The sequence below is a fragment of the Carettochelys insculpta genome, chromosome 4, assembly GCF_033958435.1.
Source record: "Carettochelys insculpta isolate YL-2023 chromosome 4, ASM3395843v1, whole genome shotgun sequence".
Lineage (NCBI taxonomy): Eukaryota > Metazoa > Chordata > Testudines > Carettochelyidae > Carettochelys > Carettochelys insculpta.
In genome coordinates, this window is record NC_134140.1 from 112,352,524 (window position 1) to 112,380,414 (window position 27,891).

The 27,891-nt window shown below is 42.1% G+C and overlaps 1 protein-coding gene and 1 long non-coding RNA gene across 5 annotated transcripts; one reads left to right on the plus strand and one right to left on the minus strand.

Moving 5' to 3' along the window:
- Positions 1-2,099: 2,099 nt before the first annotated feature.
- On the minus strand, positions 2,100-14,770 carry CISD2 (CDGSH iron sulfur domain 2). Its single transcript, XM_074993498.1, has 3 exons — positions 14,616-14,770; positions 5,700-5,914; positions 2,100-4,276 (listed from the first exon to the last, which is right to left on the minus strand). The coding sequence occupies exons 1-3, from the start codon at positions 14,716-14,718 to the stop codon at positions 4,187-4,189; spliced, it is 408 nt and encodes a 135-aa protein (XP_074849599.1). The 5' UTR covers positions 14,719-14,770; the 3' UTR covers positions 2,100-4,186.
- A 169-nt stretch (positions 14,771-14,939) lies between these two features.
- LOC142012149 (uncharacterized) lies at positions 14,940-24,760 on the plus strand. 4 transcript variants are annotated; one of them, XR_012645278.1, is made up of 6 exons: positions 14,974-15,048; positions 15,593-15,716; positions 18,717-18,791; positions 18,923-19,092; positions 21,431-21,553; positions 22,405-24,760. It is a non-coding gene; the product is annotated as an uncharacterized LOC142012149 (long non-coding RNA). The 4 variants fall into 4 exon arrangements; XR_012645279.1 differs by lacking the exon at positions 15,593-15,716 and having other exon boundaries at positions 14,940-15,064; XR_012645276.1 differs by having other exon boundaries at positions 14,946-15,716.
- The last annotated feature ends 3,131 nt before the right edge of the window (positions 24,761-27,891 follow it).

Genomic DNA, 27,891 nt, shown 5'->3' on the forward strand with positions numbered 1-27,891 from the left:
TTTTGCGAAGAGATTGTCCTGTTTGTCCATTGTGCATGTCAGATGATGGCATGTATCACATTAGTGGATGTGCAAGTTCCTGATGGCATGGCTAATGTGTTTAAGTCCTATGATGTCAGTTGTATAGATATATGGACAGAGTTGGCAATGAGTTTCGTTGCAGGGACAGGGTCCTGTGATAGTGTTTCTGTGGTATAGTGTGTGGCTGCTGGTGAGTATTGTCTTCAGGTTGGGTGGCTGTCTGTAGGTGAGGACAGGCCTGTCACCCAAAGTCTGTGAGAGTGAGGGCTCGTGTTTCAATACAGTAAACTTTCTATTTTACAGACCTCAATTTAGTGTCTCCCCTGTTGTTCCTGAAGTCCTCTGGGGTCTGTAAAATCACTCTCTTTCCCCGCTCCTCCCCCCGCCAAAAAAAAAAAGTGGAAACTTTTGCTGCTACAGTCTGGAGGAGCTGCCATGTGTGGCAAGGTCCCAGCCACAGAGCAGAGTCCAGCAGCTCTTCCAGCAGCAGCAGCTCTGTGGGGTTTTTTTGGGTGGGAGGGAGCAGAGGAGTGGGGAAGCCTGGTGGGGGTGAGTAGGCAATAAACTCTCTCAGATTTAACCAACTTTCGGGAATAGCGGACACCCCTTCCCCCCATTAGTCCGTTAAATCAAGAGTTTACTGTACAAGTTTTAGGTTGTCAATGATGCACTGGAGGAGTTTAAGTTGGGGGTGATAGATAAGTGGTCTATTATTTTCCTTGTTCATCCTATTATGAAGTAGGTGATTTCTGGATACTCCTCTGGCTCTGTCAATCTGTTTCTTTACTTCCTCAGGTGGGTAATTGTTTTAAGAATGCTTGGTAAAGATCTTGTAGGTTTGCCTCTGGTGGAATTGGAACATTTATGTTTGTACCTTAGGGCCTGAGTGTAGATAATGGATCATGTCTTGGATGGAAGATCTCAGCAAACTGAGTGATTGGGCAGCAAAATGGCAAATGAAATTTAATGTGGGTAAGTAAGGTAATGCACACTGGGAAAAATAACCCCCAATTATACATACAATATGATGGGGGCAAATTTAGCTACAACAGATCAGGAAAGGGATCTTGGAATTATAGTGGATAGTTCTCTGAAAACATCCACCCAGTGTGCAGCAGCAGTCAGTAAAGCAAATAGGATGTTAGGAATAATTTAAAAGGGATAGAAAGTAAGACAAAGAATATCTTTCTTTCCCTGTATAAAACTATGGTACGCCCACATCTTGAGTACTGCGTGCAGATGTGGTCTCACCTCAGAAAAGATATACTGGCATTAGAAAAGGTTCAGAAAAGGGCAACTAAAATTATTAAGGGTTTGGAACAGGTCCCGTATGAGGAGAGGCTAGAGAGACTGGGACTTTTCAGTCTAGAAAAGAGGAGACTGAGGGGCAATATGATAGAGGTATATAAAATCACAAATGGTGTGGAGAAAGTGAATACAGAAAAGTTATTTACTTGTTCCCATAATATAAGAACTAGAGGACACCAAAGGAAATTAATGGGTAGCAGGTTCAAAACTAATAAAATAAAGTTTTTCTTCACACAGCGCACAGTCAACCTGTGGAACTGCTTGCCAGAGGATGCTGTGAAGGCCAGGACTCTAACAGAGTTTAAAAAGAGCTCAATAAATATTTGGACGTTAGGTCCATAGATGGCTATTAGCAAGGGGTAAGGTATGGTGACTAGCCATTTGTCGAAGGCGGGAGATGGATGGCAGGAGACAAATCACTTGATCATTGTCTTTGGTTCACCTCCTCTGGGACACCTGGCATTGGCTACTGTCGGCAGACAGGATACTGGGCTAGATGGACCTTTGGTCTGACCCAGTATGGCCGTTCTTATATTCTTATGGAGGAGTGTAAGTAGAATAGTGGTCAGTGGGTTTCCAGTATAGTGGTGTTTATGTAACCACCACTGGTTTGTACTTTAGTGTCCAGCTAATGGATCTCTTGTATGGAATGGTTCAGGCTGGGGTTGATGGTGGGGTGGAAATTGTAATCCCTAGGGAATTCGTCAAGGGAAGGAAAATTGCCTCATCTTGAACTTCACCCGTCTCTTGTTTGCTACTGCTGTTTACCTTCAAGTGAGCACTTTGGGGTGGGGGGAGGACCACGGATTTTTGGCAAGTAACCAACTTTAATGAATATTGGGGTGGAGTTCAAGAAGTACAAAGTGTATTACTTCTCACAAACACAAGTAAATCAAATTACATAAATACAAAAGTTGAATTACTAGATAAAAGCCGAAAGTGCAGAAAGACATGTATCCTTATCTCTTAACCAGTGTCTTAACCAAACCAACAAGATTGAGGATTTTAAGGGTGGAAAACACCATTTAAGTAACATACGCCATCAATTTTCACTTTCATCAAGCCCAATAATTTAGATTCCTCTGTAGCAGCTATAGTCTAAGACCAAATCTTGCTTAACAATTTCACTTCAAATTCTTATTACTTTCATATAATTCTCCATTAGTGACTCAGTAGTAGTTTTTTAAACTGTGTAGACAGGCAATACACATAGTAATCTTAAGGTTACTCTACACGAGAAATATCACCTAACTCCACAGTACTCTGACACAATTTGGCCTTGTCTTTCCGGACCAGACTATGTTATAGAACAATATTAAATCCTTACAGTAGGCTTGTACTCCAGTGCCATTACATGGTTTGGCAGACCAAGCATGTTAACAAAGTGTCGCAACATAGTGTAAACATATGCTTATGAAATGCTATTTATTCTACTACAGCCAGGCCCTTTTAACATCCCCTACCTACAACTAGAAATTCAACACAGTTCAGTTTACATGAGAAAAAACTTCCACCATTAGAGAAGCTGTAATGTAGATAAATTGGTGTCTGAATGCAGAATTTCTCAGGATTGTATTGACATGGTGCTGACAGTCACACTGCCGGTACTTGAGCTTCCACCATTATTAGCATTGGTTCAGCTAAACTGGTGTTAATGGTGCAAAAAATGCCTAGTATAAATAGGGTCTTAAGGTCTTTCTGTGCAGATTGGGGCACTATCCTGTTAGATTTTTTTTCCCTTTAAGCTTGAGCAACTGGCCTGTACTGCATTTCATTGAAGGAGCAAACTTTTTGGCAAGCATTTCAGGTTAAGAATTAGTTATAGAAGACCAACAGATTAAAGTATGGCATGGGGAGGTTGTGACTTATCTTGTGTGTCCATATGATGGAGTAGTAAAAACAGGAATAAAGATCACATTTTGAATCCAGTTTGGCTCTGCCCCGGAGCTGGGACTTTCATATTGAGTTAATGTCTTGAGTGTAAGAATTATCTGCAAGGGACAAGGTGATGTCCATACATCACACCTGCTGAAGTCTAAGTTTGGAGTCCTGAAACATGAGTGTATTTTAAGTATTGCTGGCTAACCTAAATGGTGGCTTAATTTGAAGGCAGTCTAAGATTACTGCATAAATCAACTGATGTGGGCTTCTGTACTTCCTCAGGCAATCGGAATATATACAGTATATATTTCTATAATGTTGGCTACTAGTTCTCTCATTCTAAAGTCTTTTGAACAAGTTTTGTTCCTCTGACATGGCTATATCTTACAATATAGTTTGTACAACAGTTCATGGTAGAAGGATTTGTCTGATTAAAAAGAATTTTTCAATTATGCAAATTCAGCCAAATCCTCAGTTGGTGTAAATAAAAAACAGCTCATATGAAATCCATGGGCCTATGTTATACCAGCTGAAGATCTGACCCACTGAGCAGGACATAAAAACAGGTATGTCTTTTCCCCTAAAACTCTTTCATCTGCTATCCAGATGAATGAAGATGGGTTTTTAGGGGAAACATAATTAAAGCAATGGACAGATACACATCTGGCCCTTTAAAAGTAGTAGCTTTTATTACAATGCATTCATATTGCAAAAATTAAATTGTGAGATTGGGAGTGGTTATTCTGTTCAGATAAAAAGGCTTATTTACAGTTTTACACAAGACATGATTCTTCAGAACAAAGTATCACAACATAAACCTACCTCTAGCATTTGTCTGTATCTGCAGGTTAAACCAAAATGAAATCCACAGAAACCATTAGACTATAAAAAGGCCACAACATACATAAAACAGTGTGTCCTGCAACTACAAGTGTCTGACTTGACATCAGTCATGGTATAATGCATTAGAGATTCTCTATACTTCTTTCTTCTTGAGTATTAGTGGACCCACATTATCGCCAGTCAGTTCATTGTGCTTGTTGTGAGAGCCATCACAGACTGGGAACTGAAAAAAGACAAGAATGATTTAGTGTATTTACTCTACAACTATCGTGTTAATAGCTATGCAAGCAACGAAGACAGGTGGTGGTTGATTGCATAGAGGAACATCCATATAGTTAGCGTGAAATCAAAATCTCTCCTACCTCTCCCTTCAAAGCCTGTAGTCAAAAATGCTCAGAATACAACTTAACAGAAGGAAACACATCATCCCCTAAATGACAGCTGTTGTCACTTCTTCCCTAAAGCTACAGGATAAGGGACAATGTAACCCAGCTGCAGATTTGATTCTAAAAAATAAGTGGCAATTAATCTTAATTTCTCAGAGGAGATGGAGATACAAGTTTTTTATATATCTTTATCTTAGGTAATATGTGAAAAGTCCTTTCACTTCCAGACAATTCACAAACTTGCTCTCATAATTAAAGTCTGGGCAGCTTTAGGCTAGAAAACTTTCTTCTGCAGAGAAGCATACGTACTAATTTAAATGGGCCGAAAGAGGATGTTGTAAAATGCTCTTAACACCACACTGATGCAAAGAAAACATTTAAGTTTCCTGCTATTGTTCTTTTTCAACATCAAGGCAACCCCTGTCTTCCATCAGTATGACACTGGTCAGTCTGATGACTGCTGCTGAGGAATTAAACTCCACACAGTAGCATAAAGCATTAAGAACACCTGCTCCCAGCTACAAAGTATTAAAAAAAAATTCTCCTTTAAGTAAACAGCCCAATGGAGAAGCAGTCAAATCCAGACACACTCAATATACTTCCAGCTTTATTCCACAAATGGTCAAAGGTTTGATGAGACCCTTCTCTTCTCTGCACGTTGGAAAAGCTGTTTCATTTAAAACATTTTAGTACAAAATGTATCTATTTTAACAAAATATTTCATAGAAAGGTTTCACAGATCCAGGATGAAATATGGTCAAAATGAGAAAAATCCACGCCAGAATAGAATGGTGTTAAAGGCTGTCACTTGGCCTATGTATCGCAAGTTAAGGTTGCTTTTAGAGGGTTTTTTTTTTTTTTTTTTAAGTCCTATTCTGAGGCAAAACAAATTTCTGAACAAAATGAATTTCAAAATTTGGAAGATTTTCAGGAGATGGAACTTTTCTGATCACTTGCCCTGGATTGCTCCAAGAATTGAAGAAAACACTAACATAAATTTTTTTGCCTTTTCCTTTTTTCACCTGGCTGAAGGGTGGCCGCTCTACTTATTGTGCATAGAACAGTCAGTCATGTGTCTTGCAGGTTTCTTGACTTTCCTGCGTGTGTGGGTTTAAGTGGAGAAAAAGAACTGCAGTACTCTTAGAGACGCCATGAATTTGTCCAGCCCTGTAGAGGGGGGTAACGTGTTCCAGTTCACAGAAAGCAGAACAACAAATTGTTTACTGCATAGCTCTGTGGAGCGGCTATAAAGTACCTTACCGTCTTAGAACGCCAACACCTGCAGTAAGCTGCTTTAGTGAGGCACAGATCTTCAATGTTTATTTCATTTACTACTTTGGGATTCTCCTTCTGGATCTTGAGGTTAATCAAGCTATCCTTCTGCTGTTTTTTCTTGGGGAGGAATGGACGAAGAGCCAAGTATCCAAGTAGTGCCAGGACACCCAGGAATGGCAATAACCGCAGCCATTCTGAAACTAAAACACAGATTATATTTATATAGCGCATCAGGACTGTGAACAGGATTCAGCATCAGTTACACTCAAATGGTGCAGCAGCAGCAGCTCTTCCTGTTTGATTTAGGATGAATTGGGGGTATCAAGGCTAATAGATCAAGCAGACTAGTCGTCAGAAGAGACTGGAAAAATAGAGGAGTACCCAGGCTTCCAGAGACAGAACAAGGGTAAAGGCCTGGTTCCACTGAAGCCAACAGCAAAATTCCCATTGATTTCAATGGGCCCAAATTCTCACCTGTAAAGATAAACACTGACGCAGTAGAGGAAGGGGAGTCAGTAGAAAGACCCAGACCATGAGGCACAGTAAACAATAGTTTACCTGCTCTCTGTCAGCCTTGAATCATTTTCAAACAAAACACATGCTGTTAACAGTTCCCTTTATATTAATTAGAAAATGCCCAGAGCCTAATTTTGAGTGAACATTCTTAGAGGTCATCCTTTCACTTTGAATCCAGTTTTGGATCGTTCCACTGCATCAGTCAACTACTTCTACATACATGAGTATATATAGGCTGAGGTTGCTTAAGATTTCCTATCCTCCTGTATTTTCAATCACTTATAGCTTGAGCAAATTTTAACCATTGGGGCTTAAAAGTTTTCAATGCCTTGTGTCTGAAATCTTAAAAGAAAGCAGAAATGGTGCAACCATTTTCAAGAAGGAAGTTAATGTTAACATCCACAAAATTACTTTTTTCACTTTCTCTTTAGGAGCCTGTAGTGCCTCAAGACTTTAGAGCAGGAAATTACAATTTGGCAGAGAGGATCTTGAATCAGACAAGTCCCTTTTGCAGTCCCCATGAAAATCCATCCAGACTTTGCCAAGTAAATGTATAAACCACAGAAAACTGCCACTTGAACATACACTGAAAAACTTGTTTTAAGTTCTTAATATTCTATTAGTGTTGAGCAAGCTCTCAAGACCCACTTAACCTCTTATATCCACATATACCAGTAAAATAGGCAAATATATTAACTTTTACAAGACACATGCAGGAGCAATGTGTATGGTGTAAGTGATGTAAACTGTCACTGCTCCACTGATACCACTAGAACCTGCTAAGAGTCTGCCCTGCAGACTGTGAAATGAGCTATGAGGAAGTGGACTATTAATTCTTGGTGGATGTTTGGAATTACACTTTAATCCTCACAGGGAAGTACTCTTCAAAAATTCTTTATTTAAAAATACTTTAATGGGCTGATCATAGAACCTAAACTATTACACTATAAGCTCCTTGTAAAAGAATAGACGGAATCCAATTATCTGTTTGCTTTCAAACAAAGTTCCTCTTAAGAGGCTAAGGGCCAAAATGTAGGTAGATATGTTCTACAGTGAATCGAATGGCATAAGAGATTTTTGAATAATGATTGGCAACTTAACAGAGCATAGAGAACCTCAAGCCAAGATCAAAGACACATCAGCGACCCAAGCTGGTAGGTGTGATGGAAGAACAAAGTCTCAGCACACTTGGGTACAAGCAGAAAACAACAACAGAGCAGAGATCAACAACAAAGAGAGGAATAGGAAACACGTGGCTGATGGTACGTCAAAGGTTTTTAGCATCATTAGGCACTAACTGCTGCAACATATCCACATGGGACCTGGAGGCTTTCCAGTGAATCAAAGCAAAACTGACTCGTGCAGAAGTATTGCCACAAGATTTGCCATGGGGTACCCTTTAATACAGCTTGAAAAATTGCACGCTACTGGTAAGACATTTTATTCATTTAAAAACAAGTTTCTAGCCCTGAGAAATTTAAACACTTTTCAAATCTGTGCTCATGCAGCATGTCTATCTGAGCCTTAAAACAGCTTCAGAGCCTCTATAGCTACACATAGCTTTCTGAACTGGATGCAGCAAAACTAACAAGATTCTGTTCAGTTTCACTGGTGCTAAGAGTTAGGTCAACAACATTAAAACATAAAAATCTAATCAATATCACAGTGCTGTTGCTTGAGAAAGCTGAGCAGTAACAGAGTGATAACACTAGAGCTATTTGAGGGTACCCAAAAATGAAGGTTCGTAAAGGGGATGGAGTAACAAGACAGATCTGACCTACATAACATTCTAGAGAAGTGAAGGAAGGACAAGTGCACTCCTCCCCCTACAATCGGAAAGGGGTGAGTCTTCAAACTTAAGACTTCTGCAAGCCACAGGCCAATCCAAAAAGTGGAATCCCTGGGCAGTGTCTAGGAATTACACTGACAGGAATCCCAACTCTCATGCAAGAGATTGGAGGCCTGGGCCTCTTAGCAGGGTGTTGCTCCTCTCCCAATTTTTACCCTATTCAGTTTCTGGGAACTAGATACCCACTCATTTTTTTCAGACTTAACATTTTGCTTCCTAACAAGACATTTATTAGATGTGACTGAAAAGAAAACCCTGACAGTGACAGCCTAAACAAAATTAACAGCACGACATTAACTGAAGCTTCCAGCCAAGTGACCTTCTGTTCTCTTTCTCATTAGGAGAGAAGAAAAATCAGATGGAAGGAAGGAGTCAGAGTAGTTCTTTAATGCAAACACTGATGATCACAGAAAAAGATGAGTAGCAGAAGGAGCTTCATTTGCCTTTTTAAATTACTTTCTAATATTCACTTCAAAAGCTAAATCCTATATGTGCTAGAAGATGCTCACTTACTACTCTATTGCATCACTTTCTATTGTAACTGGCTACAGCACACCTCAGTAAGTTAAAATACCAAATGTATAAGAACTACCCACTGTTCAGGATGCCACATGCTGTTGCATTGGCAATTTCAGTGACCCCAGGGTTTATGCAAAGTCAGAAGTTACTTCCTAAACTGCATGCAAATTTGGCACTGAACCAAGGCCTAAACAGACACCTGGAGTGGTACTCACTTTACAATATGTAATTTCCCATTTAGGTTCTCTCACCCTCTCGTGTTGGAGATGAGCCACATCCATTTTATTAGCAATGTCACACTCCCATCTCTGTATCCCTGTTTTTGTTTCAGCATCTGAGGAAGTGAGTTGTGTCTCACGAAAGCTTATGTCCTAAAACTCTAATAAATTTGTTAGTCTTTAAAGTGTCACCAGATTCCTTGTTACTAGTTAACTTTGAGGTGTATCAGCGTTTTTTTCCCTAACAGGCAACTGGATCTATAAACAGAGGAGGCAGTGCAATCTATGACTTCTCTTTTACATGCAATCTAAACACAAAAAACTTTTCCTCTAATTTCAGATTCCCACTGGATAAGCAAGTTATGTGGGGCAGGGACAACAGACAGACCTTTCGGTGTAGAGTCACAAGTTAAGAATCTAGCTCCTCCCTTTGCTACAGAATGATTACAAATATCAAACAAGAGAGACCTCTGGAGGACAGAGAAGCATAGAGTTAAATAGGTTCTGTCCTGGCAGGGACAGATATACCACAGGATGCTAAGTAAACACACAAGGTAAACATGCTGAAAAATAGTGCTTAAGTCAGGTTGTAGAAAAACTGTGTTCCAACATTCATGAAGAAGGCACAGGTTGGTGATACAGTGTGGATAAATGAGTAAGATTCTACATTTTAAAGGACCTTTTACCCTGCCACAGCATGATTCTTGTACTTCATTTCCTTATGCCCCCAAACAAATCAGCTAGTTAAAACAAAACTTGAGGTCCTGTCTACACTACAACTGAGTCAAGAAACCAAGCCAAATAGTTCTAATTTGTAATAAAGTGGGTATCTTAATGAGACATCTGAAAAAAAAATCACAATACAATGGAAAACGTAACTGTAGTAGGTGAAAAGAACACCTACAAAGTTAATAGGGGAAAAAAATCTTTGTGCAATTGACAGCAATCTGGTTATTTTTCCTGTTTCACTTATGTCAGTCCTCCTCCCCTCCTAGTACAAATCTCCAGGTGAGCAGAAAATCATTTCTATAGCATTTTAAATAAATACTTTTTTTTAGAAAAAGGATTTAACACAATTTAACGGGTGTTATAACAGTTGTTTTTAACAAATACATTTTTTACAAAGTTGTGTGTCCAGTAACTGGCCTAGTCAACCAAGTTAAGAACATAAGAAAGGCCATACTGGGTCAGACCAAAGGTCCATCGAGCCCAGCATCCCATCTGCTGACGGTGGCCAATGCCAGGTGCCCCAGAGAAGGAGAACAGAAGACAATGATCAAGTGATTTATCTCCTGCCATCCATCTCCTGCCCTTGTTCTGAAGCCTAGGGCACCATACTTTATCCCTGGCTAATAGCCATTTATGGACCTAACCTGCAAAAATTTATCAAGCTCTTTTTTAAACCCTAATAGAGTCCTGGCCTTCACAGCCTCCTCGGGCAAGGAGTTCCACAGGTTGACTGTGCGCTGTGTGAAGAAAAATTTCCTTTTATTAGTTTTGAACCTACTACCCATCAATTTCATTTGGTGTCCCCTAGTTCTTGTATTATGGGAAAAGGTAAATAATTTTTCTATATTCACTTTCTCCACACCATTCATGATTTTATATACCTCTATCATATCGCCCCTCAATCGCCTTTTTTCCAAACTGAAAAGTCCCAGTCTCTCTAGCCTCTCCCCATATGGGACCCTTTCCAAGCCCCTAATCATCTTAGTCGCCCTTTTCTGAACCTTTTCTAATGCCAATATATCTTTTTTGAGGTGAGGAGACCACATCTGCACGCAGTACTCGAGATGTGGGCATACCATAGTTTTATATAGGGGAAGTATGATATCTTTTGTCTTATTATCGATCCCTTTTAAGTTAACCAGGTCCCCTGACTTGGCATTAACTGAACTATAGCTGGAAGCTTAAAAATAGACTGATGTTCATTAGTGGAAGGCTCCTGGCAAAGGGATAAATGAAAAATCAGTCAAAATGTAATGGGATATTGGTGTAAAAGAAAACTGTTCACAAAATCTGTTAGTTGATATTTCTAAAATATGTTCAGTTTAACACTGTTTTGGAGAATCTCTGCCTTGTAATTTTGGAACTGGTAATTTGTTAAGCCTGTTTAGGTACAAAAAAATATTGTTCCTCATGTGGGTGGGTTGGGGTTTTTTTTTAGGTTAAAAGTGCTAGTCATAGTATGGGCTGAGTTGTGATTACAATTTGAAGAGAGGGAGAGCTGTAAATTTTCCAAAGTGTGCTTACAGTTAGAAAAGACCCGTAGAAAAATATCATCTTCTTACGCTAAACATTTGCTCTCTGGACATCTTTCAGTTATGTCTCCGAACAGAAAACAAGCTTTATCATATTAGCCAGCCGGAGCTCATGCAGGTACAGAGATTTAAGATGGAATATATTCTGCCACAGGCATAAATAACAAAGCTTGATATGCGAAAAAGGCAGTAGCATAGCACTGGAAATCAACAGTCATTTATAAAACTTTGTAGGAGCAACCCCCATTAAAGCTAGGGTAGTAATATGTTGTAAGAGTAAATGTGTGACCCCTGGAAGTTATTTTAGCCACAGATGTGCTTCTGTCTGCCGCTGCGAAGCATGCAAACCAGAAGTTCACAATCACCCCTTGAGGCCTCGGAAAACTAAGGCACGCAGAGGCAAACATTCATGCACTAGCAGCAGAGGGCATTGAGATCAGCAATTGTGCTGCAAGTTATACAGGTTGAATCGCTCTACACATGCACCCCTGGGACCTGACAGGTGCCTAATGAGAGAAATTGCCAGAGCATGGGAGGTCAATATTGTCTAACAGCACTACCAGTATTTCCACTGCTTACTGAGTTCTTAGAAGACATTTAGAGGTAAATTACACCTAAATAACAGCACAGGCCACTGAGCCAGGAATGGTGGCTGTAAACAAATTTTAGGGGACCATGGGAAATTTGGCCACACCCATGATGAGTGGTCATCCGGCTAACTAAAATCATGCCGAATTACAGATGTAGCACGATGAGGGAGTGCCAGAATAGAGAGGTTCAACCTGTGTTAGCTGGCTCACATCCTCCTTTCTGTCATCCATCAGCTGCAAGAAAGGAGAGCAAGCTCTGGGGAAAGATCTGAGGAGTGAAAAGCAATGGGATGGGAAGGGTTGGAAGGAAATAGAGCTGTCAAGGGATTTTAAAAAATGGAATTTATTGTGCTGTTAAAACAATAAAAATACCATTTATATAGATATTTGGATGTTTTTTACCTTTTCAAATGTTTTACTTGTTACAGTACAGAATATGAAGTGTACCGTTCTCACTTTATACTTCTGATTACAAATATTTGCACTTTAAAAAATAGTATTTCAAGTCCCTCATTAGAAACTCTGTAGTACAATCTCTATCATGAAACGTGAACTTACAAATGTAGCATTATGTATAAAAATAACTGCCTTCAAAAACAAAAAAGGTAAAACTTTACAGCCTGTAAGCCCGTTCCTACTTGTCCATTCAGATGACCAAGTTTGTTTACATTTTCAGGAAACAAAGCTGCCTGTTTCTTGTTTAGTGTCACCTGAAAGTAAAAAGTTTTTGCATGGCACTGTTATAGCTAGCATCATAATATATTTACATTCCAGATGTGTTAAAAGATTCATATGTCATTTCAGACTTCAACCAACATGAGAGAAGACATGCATTCATGCTAACAGCTTCTGCTTAATAATAATCCAAAATAGGGTGGACCAACGTGTGTTCATTTTCATCATCTGAATCCAATGCCACAAGCAGAAGTTTGTTTTTATTTTTGGTGATTCAGGTTCAGTCGTTTCCACATCTGCATGTTGCTCCTTTAAGACTTCTGAAAGCATGTTCCATATCTTGTTTTTCATATTTTGGAAGGCATTTCAGATTCTTAAAACTTGGGTCAAGTGCTATACCTGTTCTTTAGAAATCTCATACTGGTACTTTGTGTTTTGTCAATCTGCAGCGAAAGTGTTTTTTGAAAGAACCTGTACTGAGTCATCACCCAAGATTGCTATAACATGAAATATATGTCGCTAAAAAACAGAGCAAGAGACATACAGTTCTTCCCCGAGTTGAGTCACAACTTTAATGCATTTTTTTAAATGAGCACCATCCGCCTGGAAGCATGTCCTCTGGTATGGTACTTGAACCACAAAGAGCATACAAATATTGAGCATATCTGGCACCTACATATAGGGTGACCATCCATCCCGTATTAGGAATGCCAGACAGACATCCTGACTTATTTTTCAAAGGGACTCATGTCCTGTATTTGGGCCGTCTCCCCGCTGACCTTTTCCAGTCACCTCCCTGAGCCTTGGGGAAGCAGTGGGAGCATGGGCAGCTGCCTCTTCCCCAGGGCTCTGGAGGAGGGCGGGCAGCTGCCACTTCCCCAGGGCTTGGGGAGCACGGGGGGAGCTGCCATTTTCCCGGGGCTCCCAGGGCAGTGCCGGTAGCTAATATTTTCTCAAGGCTCCGAAGGAGGGCCGGTGCTGCCACCACCATCGCAGCTCCCATCGCCCCTCCCACCACATGGCTCCCTGTCCCATATTTGGGACAGGGAGATATGGTCACTCTACCTAAATACCCTGCAATACCATCTATAAAAGTACCAGGGGAATGCCTGTTCTCACTTTCAGGTGCCATTGTAAATAAGAAGCAGGCATCGTTATCTCCTGCCAATGTAAACACATTTTTCTCTTAACAATTGGCTAAATGAGAAATAGAACAGTGTAGACTTGTAATCTCTGAAGTTTTATATTATTTAGGTTTTGAATGCAGATATGTAATAACCTATATAAGTAAACTACACATTCACAATGGACATCACACCACCGTATCTGAATGAGAAACTACAAAAATACTATCTCCTATAATTGAGGGGAGGGATAGCTCAGTGATTTAAGCATTGCCCTACTAAACCCAGGGTTGTGAGCTCAATCCTTATGGGGGCCATTCAGGGATCTGGGGCCAGTATAGTTAAAAAAAAAAAAAAAGGTGCTTGGTTCTCCCAAGAGGGCAGGGGATTAGACTCAATGACTTCCTGAAGCATCTTCCAGGTCTATGAGATGTGTATCTCCATATATAATTTTTGAAGTCCAAATATTTGTAATAAAAAGAGCACTATACTTCGTATTGTGCTGTAGCTGAAAATGTAGAAAACCCATCCAGCATATTTAATAAACTGCAATTAGTATTCTATTGTTTAGCAGTGTCATTAAAACAACAATTAACATATTACTCTTTAAATTGCATAATTTTGAGTTCTTAGCTGAAGTTAATTGACAGCCCTCCCTAGAAGGAAGCAATGGGAGAGGGTGTTGGGATTGCGAGCTGTGGGGGAGGACCAAGCTCGGATGCTGGAAGGGGTAGGGATTAGGCCAGTGGGGGAAGGCTGGAGAGATGGGAGGCATAAAAATATGGGGCCCCGGGTTGGGGAGGGAGGAGAGCAAGAAGAGGATAAGGCTGGGTGGGGGAGAAGAGGAAGGCGGGAATGGGTGTGGGGAAGCGGGGGAAGAACGTGGCTGGGAGGTGGGGAGAGGAGCAGGAATGGGATGGGAAAGGGCGCCGGGGGGGGGGAGGATGGAGGGAAGACGGGACAACGGGGGGGAGGAGGGGCCCGAGGGGGGCGGAAGGGCTGGGAACAGGATGAGGTGCTGTGGGGGAAGGGCTAGGAAAGGCGCCGGGGGGAGGCTGGGGCGCAGGGGTGGGATACCACGGGGCGCTGCGTGGGGAGGCTCGGCTCGGCGAAAGCCACCAGCGCTAGCGCAGGGCCCAGCCCGGGTACCTGTGAGCCTGATGAAGCCGCTGATGCTCTCAGGCAGCGGCAGGCGCTTGAGGTAGGCAGGCAGCTGCACTTTGACGATGCGAGCCAAGTTCTCCAGCAGCATGGCGGTGCGGGGGGAGGGGCACTGCTCGGTAACCTCCCCTCCTGCCCTTGGGGGGGTGGGAGGGGTCTACCACTGAGCATGCGCGCACGGCGCTCGCCCTCACGGGCCAACAAGGGGCAGAGGTCAGGGCGCTTGCGCATTGGCCAAGCCCCACGACGCGTCTATTAGCGCTCGGAGGCGGGGCTCTGGTGTGAGCTTTCCGCCGGGCTTGTCTGGGAGACTTGGAGTTGAAAACCCCGGCGGGGCGTGGAGCGTGTGCGGTCGGTCTGCTAAGGGCGCAGGGCGAGCTGCTGCACGGGGCCGCCGGCTGGGGAAGGGCGCGCAGGGGCGGTAGGAGTGAGCCCGGGTGCGTCAGTGACGGGTGGCTACAGCCCGACGGGAGGCAGGGCAGGGACTGGGCAGGCAGGGCGGGGAACCTTATACAGCGGTAAAACCGGTGACAGTAAATGCACCGTGAAGGGCCGCGGTAGAGTCCTCTGAAGCCGGCCCTTGGTAGGTAAATGAAGCCGAAGGTGCCCCCACCGCATCGCCCTGCCTCGGTGCCAGCCCTTCCTCCTACCCTCTTCTCTTCCTACGCCTCCAGGCTTCGCTGCAGGACCAGGGTGGGTCTGGCTCGTGCTTACGTAAGTGGCCTGAGGCAGACTCATACCTGGGACCTCTGAAGCTTTGTGCAGGCATCTCTACAGCTTGAGCTAAAGGACAGTTGGCTCTCAGCTAGGCTGTAGAGGGCAGGTATAATTTCTGTGTGAAGTGGGCTAGGTACCACTGCGTGGGACAGTTCCCCACACCTAGGTGTGTGGAATAGTAACAGAGAGGGAGCCAAAACAAAAAGCAGTCAGGGAGCACTTTAAAGACTAGCAAAATAATTTATTAGGTGAGCTTTCGTGGGACAGACCCACTTCTTCAGACCATGGCCACAGCAGAACGGACTCAATATTTAAGGCACAGAGAACCAAAGACAGTAATCAAGGAGGACAAATCAGAAAAAAATGACCAAGGTGAGCAAATCAGAGAGTGGAGGGTTGTGGGGGGGAAGGTCAAGAATTAGATTAAGCCAAGTATGCAGACGAGCCCCTATAGCGACTCAGAAAATTTTATTATCGAAACAAAAATGCACTTGACTGCTTTCTAGGTATGTGGGTTACACTTAACCCAATTGCGGTTCTGCTTGGGACTTCAGGGTTATTCTGACAGAAAACTGCCCCTATATAGTGAGAAAAAAGTCTCAAGCATGCCTTGCCCCCCTGCCCCCTTAGGGCTAGTCAGCCGCATCCTTTATATGAAACTTTTTGTCATGTCACTGTACTAGGGACAAAATTAAACTCTAGTGTGAGTGCCTTGTGCTGGTGCCACGTGGCATGAAATATGGCATCTTCACAAAAGCTAAGCGCTTTGCTGTCATAATTGTATACCCCTGTGAGAATTAGGATGTGCCCTTCCTCACCTGTTCTGGGCACTCTTTTCCTATATACACACAGCAGTTCTGAACAGATCACTTGTATTCCACACCTTGGCATTCACAAAGCACAGCAGGTTGAGGTAAATAAATGGGAATAAGGGAGGGCAGTGCAATGAAACTAGAGGCTTGAGTTGGGAAACCTAGGTTTGGTAAAACTAATCAAGGTCACTTAATCCTTGTCTTTAGTAAGATTTTAAAGTGTGATGTTAAATCATGTTATCTGTCTTGCCCTACTTAATGCACCATCAGAAACTCCAGTCAAGACAAGGTATGTTGTAATTATTAGACTATCTGAGTTAAACCCTGGGCATCTCCTTGCAATTTAACTTGAGTAGGTTAGCAGATGCTCAAATACAAGTTGCCTATCCTTGACTATGCCTCATCTAGGTCTAATATTATCTGACATCAAACCTTTAAATCCTATTCAGGACAGATCTTTAGAACACTGAAATTTTCATTCAGCATTTACCTGAGAATCATTTTCACCTTCAGTCTACACAGTGGGGCAGTTCATCTATTTGTAATAACATATGACTACCAAACAATATTTTAAATAACCCATGGGAGAGGTAAAGCAAAGCCAAGCATGGGTAGTCTGTTAAATAAGCAAAATTTGTTTGTACCCTTTGGTTTGTTCTTACTGTCCTTCCTAACTCCCTATATCTTTGGCCTCCTTTAATGGCTTCCACCTCACCTCTGTCATTTTTCTTCAGGTGACTAGTTTATTCTTGTGCTCTCAGCATATCCTTGAGTTAGTGCCTGACCTGAGGTTCTCAATTTGATGGCTATGGCTAGCTCCTAAAATGATTCTTTCAGTTTTGGATAAGATGCTTTTGTTATGCAGATAGTGAAAGGGCTAGAGGCTTGAACGGCCCAATAAAGCTTACAAATCAGATTTGTTGTGGAATAACCTTCCTACTGCATCTTTTTAATGAAGGAACTTTCTGAACCTACAGCTCTGAATCAAGCAAAACAGTCACTGAGGTCAATAACTGGGTTGTTACACTGAATCTGTACTTCACTATCTGCTTCTCTGCTCTTCTCCTCTTGAAGCTATGCTCAATGGAGAGCACTACTAACATTTCTCTGAAACTCCTAAGTCATGTTGTCCTTTAGATCTGCACTCCACTCCCCATATAGAGCTACTGCATGTGTTGTAGAGGAATAATTCTTTTTGCTTCTTAACTGTCTGTATACTCATCACTTGCATTTAGGGTTGGGTTTTGCTGTTTTAAATGGTAGAGGGATATACTTACTATTAAAATTAGAAAGCAAATTAAGTCTGAGTGGGATCTGTAATTAGTTGGAAAGTGAGAGATTGTTTTGTGAATGAAAAATTAAACTGAGATTCAGGTTATTGGGCTTCAATCCCCAGCTCTGCCACAGACTTCCTTTGTGACTTTGAGATGAGAGGAAGATTTAGGCCCAGAGCCTGGTTTACGTGTATGGGACTCCGACATGAAACTCTTTGTAGGATCATAGTTTTAGGACTTGCCTACAAACAGAAAATTTAACAGTAGAACCGTACCACTGTAATTATACAGCTATAGTTATACTGGTATAGCTTCTGTGACTGCTTTTCAAGTATTAGTGTGTCTCGTTCTGGTTAGATTATACTCTCAAGGTGACAAGGTAAACCACAAACAGGCACTCTTATTCTGGAATAAAAGTATCCACCCAGGAAATGATGCTGCTGTGACTATAGCTGTATAATTATATCAGAATAATTATGCTGGTAAATTTCTCCATGTAAACAAAATTTTACTCATCTATGGCTCAGTTTCCTGTCTTCTGCTTGTATGTTTTAACCTTTTTGCTACCTTTTGCCTATCTTGCCTATGACAGCGTAAGGTCTTTGGGGCAAAGACTTGTTTTTACTATGGGTTTGTACAGCAGATAATACAGTGGAGCTCTGATGGTGGATACGATCTCTAGTGCTATTGTTGTAAAAATAATACGCATATCCCAAATGCTTAACTTGGCAGAACAGAACCAGGATGGCCAATACTAAAACATGCCCATTGTTGTAAACAGTAATGTCCTTTAACTTAATAACTTTGATATTGTTAGCATCTGTGTTATTTACCCATAACATTTGAGAATATGCCCTGCTAAATTCAATGGTCAGTTCAAGATGTGAGTATTTTTAAGAAAATATGCATATCTTATTTAATACATACTCTGGATATTTAATTGCTGATTGGCAGTTTGTTCCAACAGTCATGTTTTACAAACATGAATATTAACATAAATCAGGAAGCAAATCATACCCATACCTTCAAAAGATAATTATAGAATCATAAGACATGTAGGGATGGGCAGGACCTCAAAATGTCATCTAGTCCCTCTCCTCCATGCTGAAGCAGCACAAAGTATATGTAGACCATCCCTGACAGGTGCTTATCTATCTTGTTGTTAAAACCTCCACTGACAGGGATTCTACACTTCCTTTGGTAATCTATTCCAGTATTTAACTATCCTTCCAGTTAGAAAGTTTTTTTTTTTTCTTTTTATCTAATGTAAATCTCCCTTGATGTAGTCATCCTGTGTGGCCATCAGTGGAAATGGAGAACACTTTTGATCACTGTGGTCCTTCTAACAGACCATAACACAGGTAAAGACTGTTATCAGGTTCCTTCTCCATGCTTTTTCAAGACTAAACATACCTAGGTTGTTTGTTTGTTTGTTTAACTTCTCATAGGCCAGGTTTCTGAACCCTTTGCTGTTTATATTGGCATCTTCCAGGCCATGGTTTCCCAAAGTGGGGGGCAGTGAAGAAATTCCAGGGGGGGGACATGAGGCAACCCAGCCCCCATCCCATCATTTACTCCACCCAAAGAAAAAGCCTGCCTTTGCTTTCAGCTCTCATCCCCTGCAAAGACCAACGCGGAGCTGGCTGCCTCCTGCAAAGATGAGTGAGTGTGGGTTGGGGAGGGGTGCGAGAGGAGGATGGGGTAAGAGTTAGGGGCTGGTGGTGCCTGGCTTTGGGGGAGGGGAGAGGAGGGGCCAAGCCGGGAGGGCTTGGGCAGCCAGCTTGCAGGGCTCGTGGGGCTTGGGCTGGCAGGGAGGAGGAGGAGGAGTTTATTTTTTATGTAATGTTATGATTACATATGACGTGATGTTAGTTAATCATCATATTGTAAAGGTGTATGATTATAGAAGTACAAGATTGATGAATAATTAGAAGGGATAATTCAGTAATTTTCAACCTTAGAGATAAGAAATGCTGGACATAATTAGGAGACCAAAGAAGAATCTGATGCCATAAGATTATGGGAAACTTTTATCCAGGGATGATAATGTAAAAAATTGGAAGCACAATTTAAAATAAGAAATACTGTAAAGGCATGTTTGTTTTTCACATGTGTCTTAACTACAAGATACAGATCATGGATCAGTGCTAATGAAACTAAAATGAACCATACACAGCCTACAGAAAATGGGGTATCTTTGGTTTCCAGAGGAAGTCAGGCCAGTAAGGAAAAAAGAGGGGTAACACTTTCCTGTAGATGTGCAGAATGCAGGCAAACACAATAGAGGGTGCCCAGAATAGGAAATTTGAGCTTCCTGCAGCAAACCTCAAACATTAACCATCTCTCTACTGATGATCAATCCATGAAAGACCCATCAGACTCTAATACTATCAGGGAAGATGTGAGTATGTCTGTAGCTATAATTGGTGATGGATATAGCTAGAAATGTATTTATCCATGCTGTGATATTCATAACTTTGCTGGTAACTTTAATAAAATTGATAGAATATATTTGATCTTTGTCTTGTGACTTGCATGTGTTACTTTCCTTGACCTTCATATGCTCTTGGGAGTTCTAGACCTAAAACAGGCAGAGGTAACTTTATTGAATTTGAGACTGTAGCTGCCAGTGCTGATGCCACAGATGTTATAATACAGGTTGAACCTCTCTTATCCTGCATCCTCAGGACTTGACCAGTGCCAAAGAAGTGAATTTGCTGGACCACAGGCGTTCGTGTTGTGTAACACGTAACCAATACTCCACTTTTTATTGGGCTCTGAGAAGGCATGAGGGAAGGGGTGTAAATTACAGCTAAATGCAGCACAGAACATTGAGAGCCAGGACTTGTGTCTGTAAACAAATGTTGTGGGACCACAGGAAACTTGGCCAAACCTGTAAGTGGTTGTCCAGCTAACTAAAATCATGCCGGATTATGGATGTTGAAGGACAAGTGCCAGATTAGAGAGGTTTAACCTGTACAGCCATAATCACTGACTTACCCTCTGGCAAGGTGATTCTCAGCTTCCCACTCTGCCCCACGCCTCACCTCCACTCTGCCCCAAGCACCCCTCCCGCCCTGCTTATTTCCAGTTCTCTTGAGCATGTGCATTCCCCCACTCCTTCCCGTTCATTGTGGAGCTTCTTGCATGCAGCAAAACAGTTGTTTGTGGTGGGCGGGAGGCACTGGGAAGGAGGTGAAGGAGTTGATCGGCAGGACTGGCGGCAGGAATGAGGCATAGGGGGTGCTGAGCCTCCAGCCTTGGAGCACTTACAGGGTTGGCACCTATGAGTACCACATCACTAAATTTAGTTTTAAATAGGCTAAATCCAGGAACTATGCTGATTACATCAATTGAAGACCTACACTGTGAAAGTATATTAAGTCTAAAGCAGTGTTTTAGAGTAGTGTTCAACTTGAAGTGGGAGATGACAAAGTCCCCATATGGACATTTCTCCTTAGGATATGTGTGGAAAAAATAAAGATAAACCCCCTGTTTCATTTAGTACAAACTGGCCCATTCCATTCACAAAGCAAAAATTGTTCTTACAAATAACTTTTGTAAGATTATATCAATAAATCATGACAGTTTTATAAAATGAAGAAATGAATCCCACTGGATTTGTTTCCAGTGACTTATGCTAATGTTTATTGCAAATACCCAATCTTCTTTACTGAACACCATAACTGGGGGAATATGTCAAAAGTTATTGTATATTATTTGTAATAGAGATAATGGATATACTCAAGCACAATACTATAATATTACTCCTGAATTATTTTAGTATATGAGAAAAAACAAGCAGTATGATATTACTATTTAGTATAGCTAGTATAGCTATTGCCAAGGATTATTATGATGCAACTATTATGTTTTGAAAGTAAGTGCTGTGTTTTTAAAAGTTTAGTAACTCCTGTACCATACTGACAATATGTACTGTTTAGTTTTAAACTGTCTCATGAAGTAAAATGCCAGTTTCTTGTAACGTTATATTGGACAGCAAAGGTGAGAATGCAGTGTTCATTGAATGGCAGTGGCTCAAGCAACTATCAGCTTTCCCTGTTGAACCCTGAGCATATGACCTCCACAACACACCTGAACTCAGTTCAAAAGTTATTGCTGGGTAAGTAGGACCAGTATCACTGGCTGTCAGGATAAGTCATTTTAATAATAGTGCTGTAGAGATTCCTGAATCAGGAATATCGCTCCCAGTGCTGGGTTTGGCAGCATTGTCCTCGAGAAAGTTATTGACCCCTTTACTACTCATCTGTGATCTCACTGAACAATAGAGGAGGTGAAAGTAAAAAAACTGCAAGGGACATTTAACCCATTCTATTTTGGCTAAAAGGCTGGGGGCTGCAATGCAAGACGTTACATTTGTACACTTTGTTTTGAACAAAACCAGGGACCAGGGCTAATTTAGCTTGCCTCTATCAAATGTTTCCAAGGGATGAGAGGTAATAGTATTATGGCAGGCAAATAAGATTAATATAGCATCTTATTCCTATTCTGTTATGTTCATTCATGTTGCTTCCAGGTTCTTTCCGGCCCAAAAGCATAGGTGAACTGCAGTACTATACATTTCAGTGTATAGATAGATAATGTTCTGTCAAACTTTAATAAATAATTCTCTGAAGTTAAGGTATTACTTTTTATAGGTATATGCCTGGAGTAAATTTGGAATTTTCTCAGTGTTTTTGAATAAGCATTGTTGAAAGTGGTAGCCATGTTAATCTGTTTCGGCAAAACCAGTGGAGAGTCCAGTAGCAACTTAAAGACTAACAAATATATTTGGGCATAAGCTTTCAGAGTTTGGAGCCCTCTTCATTAGATCCATGTTGTTTTTGAATGACCACAATGTGTGCTTCATTTTCCCCTATGAGCTATATGTTTAACTTGATTTGGGGGGAGAAATTGTTCTAATCTTTGCAGAGACCCAGAACACCAAGTATAATTATTGCTTTGCTGTCTTAGTCTCTATGCCTATGGAGAACCCAGGGAACTATGGCCTGTGCCCATGGTACCTATCAGTTAACAATCCTGGACTCCCTCTTCAGGAGACTGGCCAGTTTGGACAAGCTGAAGAACAAGAACTAAGGTGAACGGCCAGGTGATGAGAGGTTTGCCCAGGAAAAAGAACAAAGGACTGAAGAGGGGCCAGGCTGGGGATAGTATAGTGTGAACTCTTCTGAACTGTGGACTAAGTCGATGTGCTGGGCTCCAGACAGACAAACTTGGACTTTACTGTGGCTTGTTTTGTGTGCTAACCCAGTGTTTGTCAGACAGGAGTACATGTGCCCTATGGGATACATTGAGGTCTTCCGGGGGGTACATCAATTCATCTAGATATTTGCCTAGTTTTGCAACAGGCTACGTCAACATACAAGTAAAGTCAGTACAATCAAAAAGTTCATTCAGACAATGACTTGTTTCTACTGCTTCATCTGACTTACGCTGAAATGCACGTACAATATTTCTATTCCAATTCATTTATTTGATAATAAGATGGTAGAAAGTCACCAAGTTTTCAGAAACAGTTTTCTGTGGTATTTTTGCATGTTTTTTTATAAGTAAGTAGTTTTTAAGTGAGGTTTAACTTGGTGGTATGCAAAACAAAATCTGACTCCTGAAAAGGGCACAGGGAGTTGGAAAGGTTGAATGGCACTTGTTTCAAGACCTTTAGGACCATGCTTCCCAATCAGTACCCTTAAGGGTACATGAGAGAAGTCTGAGGGTACTTACAGTTTTTAAAGGGGTACTTTTATGTATGTATATATATATATATATATATATATATATGTATGTATGTATATATAAATATATATAAAGACCTGTTCTGTACCTGGTGTTCTTTGAGATGTGTTGCTCATGTCCATTTCAAATTGGGTATGCGCGGGCACACAGCCACTCACAGGAAGCTTTTTGCCCTAGCCAGTAGCCATAGGGTTGGTACAGCGCCCCCTGGAGTGGTGCTGATATGAGAACCAACACATGCACTGCCTGACACCCTCCCCCCTCTACTCAGTTCCTTCTTGCCGGCCACTCCGACAGTGCAGAAAGGTTTTGGAAATCTGCTGGGAGGAGACAGGAAGGCCTTTTATCTTATCAGCAACTGCCACAAGAGCAGTGTGTACACTGGCTTTCTTCTTTTGAAAGAAGCTCTTTTGAAATTAGAACACGCAAATGAGGTGCTGAATATGCAAATTTATACATTTGCATTTTCAATTTTCCTCATTTGCATACCCCTCTCGAAAGAGGAGTGCAAGTGTAGACACACCTTAAGAGTTGCTGCATTTTTCTAAAGGGCCTAGTTCTATCCATATAGAAGACCAGCACCCTTCTAACATCCAAGGGATGTAAACATTGCTCCCTCAGGGAGGCATGTGGCTTTGGGTGAAATACCATTAGGGAAATGTTTTGGTTAACATGAAATGTGGAAACCACCTTAGGTGAAAACATGGGGTGAGGTCTCAGCCTAACCTTATCCTTGTGAAACACTGTGTACAGGGGGTTCACTGAAAGTGCCATCCACTGAGAGTGCCACCAAAACTGTTGTTCTGTAACTTAGAAACAGCAGGGAGCAGGTACCCGGGGTTTAAAGGAGGCTCACCCATAAGCTTGGCTAACACCAAATTGAGATCCCACAGGGCCAGTGATGCCCAAACCTGGGGCTTGAGTCTTTCTAAACCTTTCCAAAACTTTTTGACTACGAGGTCTGAGAACACAGAAGACGTTCCATGACCTGGGTGAAAGGCCAAGATAAGCAGCTAAGTGCACCCTAACCGAGGAGAGGGACAAGCCCTCCTTTACCAGACCCCATAGCTAATCTAAAACCAACGGGATGGGGGCTTGCGAAAGAGACAGCCCTCTGTGAGCCACCCACGTGGATAACCTTTTTCGCTTAGTGAAGTAAGTCACCCTCCTGGAGAGTTTTCTACTATTTAACAATACTTCCTTTATGGGATCGGAACAGGCCAGCTCCTGTCCCTCAGCCACGGAGCATCCCTGCTGTGAGGTACAGCAACTAGAGATTGAGATGTTGCAGTCTCCTCTTACGGCATCAACAGGTCTGGCCGGATCGGCAACGTCATAGGCTTGTGGATCGACAGGTGCAGGAGGGTCAAGTACCAGTGCTGATGGGCCTATGCCCATGCCACCAAATGATCAATGCCCCTTCTGAGCAAATCTTGAGGAGAACTCTATGAACTAGCAGAATCAGAGGAAACGCATACATCAGCCTGCCTGACCAGGGGACACTGAGGCCGTGTCTACACGGGCACAAATCTTTGAAATAGCCGTGCTAATAGCCATTTCGAAGATTTCTAATAAGGCGCTGAATTGAATATTCAGCCCCTCATTAGCATTAGGTCACTTCCGGCCATGGGGCTTGGAAAGCCCCACTTTCGAAAGCGTGCGGCTCGGCGCGGCTACACGGGTCCTTTTTGAAAGGACCCCACCCCTTTTGAAATCCTCTTATCCCGCTCACTGATCGGAATAAGGCGATTTCAAAAGGGGCGGGTCCTTTCAAAAAGGAGCCCCAGGTAGCCGCACCGAGCCACACGCTTTCAAAAGTGGGACTTTCGAAGCGCCACGGCCGGAAGTGTCCTAATGCTAATGAGGCATTGGATATTCAATTCAGAGCCTCATTAGTAATCTTCGAAATATGGCTATTTCGAAGATTTGTGCCCATGTAGACACAGCTTGAGGTAGTATGCCCAGGACCCTGGGCTCTGATTGTGGTAAGAGCAAAATGTCCCGCATTTTGCGTTGAGGAGGGAGGTGAACAGGTCCATCTGGGGATACCCCCACTTCCAGAAAATAGAATAAATGACCTCCGGATGGGGGGGACCAGTTGTGATCCATAAAGGACCTGCTGAGTTGGTCCGCCAGTGAACTGGGCCCACCTGGCAGGTAAAGGGCCTGCAGCATAATGTGTGCTGTATGCAGAAGTCCCAGAGCACGATGGCCTCGTGACACAAGGGAGAGGAGCATGCGCCCCCCATTTGTTGATATAGTACATTGCTGTCATGTTGTCTGTACTGACTGATAGGCAATGTCCCATCAGATTGGCCTTGAAAGTCACACCCAGAACTGTGAACTGATAATGGTTCCCATCTGCCATGAACCTGAGAAACTTCCCATGAGGAGGGCAGATTGAAATATGCATCCTGTAAGTTGAGAGCTGCAAACCAATCCCACCCCCACTCCAGCATCGGGAGTATGAGAACTCCCCAAGTTTTGAGGCACTCTCCTAAGGAGCTGTTGAAAAGCCCTGCCATCATCAAATACACATGATGCTGATGACCCGCTACCACCTCACCCAGGGAGGAAGGAAATTATAGCCCTTGCACCTCCATTTGGAGGGGAAGGGCAATAGATACCTGTTCAGGCACTTGGTCCCCCATGGAAATTATGGGCAGACTGGGGGGCACCATAGGTGGAGCTGGCATAGGCACCAGCTGGCCAGAAAACTCCTCCACAGGTGGTACAAACAACACTGTTACCACTCCCTGTACTTGTCAGTGCTGATGCCTGCCACATTGGCACCATAGGTACACTTACAGATAGTGCCGGCACCAAAGGGGTTCAGTCCCACAGCAATGGCACCAAACAATGGTGCTGAGGTCAACACCAACGAAGTAGACTCAGGCGACTCCACGATGACTGCCACTTCCTGTCTTTGTTCTGGTTTTGGGGCGCCCAGTGAAGCCAACGGTGTCGAATGTGGCCCCTGGTATCGTTAAAGGCACTCCAATGGCCTGGCCCTGTGCCTCATGAAATGCCCATGGGGTCCAGAAGGGCCACTGCTGAGTCATCCACCAAGCCAGCGGCCAACCCATATAGTCCAAGCAATGACTACAGTGCCTGCTTCCTGTTTTGTGTGCTAACCTACACTGTGTTCTAAATATTTAAGGTTAGTGGCTTTATATTGGAATGAAATCCTGACCCAGAATACACTTGAGACAATTTAGTAATGCACTTAAAAAAACAAAAGCAGTTATATAGCATTTTAAAGATTAATTTAAAGACTTTATGCACTTGAGTACTACCTCAGACCATCAGTTTATAAAATGTGATATGAATACAAATGTTTTGTGATCACTATATTTCAGTGAAAATAAGAGGGTTTTTTTTCTGCTGAAGCATTGGAAACAAAACTGAGCACTGGTTTAATTGCAAGAGGTTTAGAGAATGAAACTAAGTAGCAAAAGTGATATTCACCAATCCAAGTTTAAGGCCTAATTCTTACTTGCACTATGACGGTAAAGACCTCTTTATGCTGCCATAGAAGTAGAAAGCAGCCTTAGTGTTAATGAGAGTGACACCAAATATGTCAAAATGAAAGGGAAATACTTAAACATTAAAAATTAGTTTTTAAACAATGTCAAGTTTATAGCATAATACGTTACAATGTTGTTCAAGATATTTCAAACACTTTTATAGGGCCTGATTCAGTACAGTGTTTTTCTACCAGTGTAACTCCATTGAATTAATTTGTACTGGGCAAAACTGCAGTAACATACCCACAAATTGGACCCTGACATCCCCAGTGTTCATTTTGGTAGTGCAAAAGCAACCTGATGCATATTCCCAAAGGAAATCTCCCCTGCTCCCTGCTTCCCATGATTATGAATTCTTTTCCAGGTTTCACTACAGACTTCCTGTTTGACCTTGAGCCATCATACAACTTCTCTGTGCTTCCACTGTATCTCTAAAATGGGGATAGCAATACTTGGAGTACCCACCTCATCAAAGTTAGTAAAGTTACTTTGAAATTCTCAACTGGAGAATGATACATATAAGACATCCATTCAACAAGACATTTATCCATTTCCATGGGGCTACCTGTGTGCTTAATTTTAAGCACGTGGTTTGATGAATTTGGGTCTACACGTAAAGTATCATTATACTACCACAGTTTTAAACTTCCTGAATCACAAAAACCTTCACTAATCTCTCTCTCTAATGCTATATACAATGGAAGAATAGCAAAATTTCTGTCTACAACAGACTAAATTAACCACTCTATTTCACAGGTATATTTTCTTTGATTTTTTTTTCCCCCCATGATATCGCCTACTGATTTAAAGGGGCTTTGGATCAAGTGCAAATGCACTGAGTTCAGATTATGGCAATGGAACTTTGAGTCTACTGTAGGATCTAAGAAACAATATCAGTTTTTGCTATTTGAAAACGAAACAAAGACCAGACATCATAAGAAAACTGAGGTCCAATCAGCAATTAGGTGCTTTAATCTATTCAAATTTAGAGTTGCTGCTACTTCTGTAACACTGACTATCCCCATCTCACCCACATCCAGTGTCCCTCCAATCTTTTCCATCCATGTGCAGAATAAATTTTTATCTGCGCTGAGGCATGTGTGAATGCACACCACCAATAAAAACTCAAAACCTTGCTGGGGGAACTCTGCTAATAAGAAGGGCAGTATTTGAATTTCTC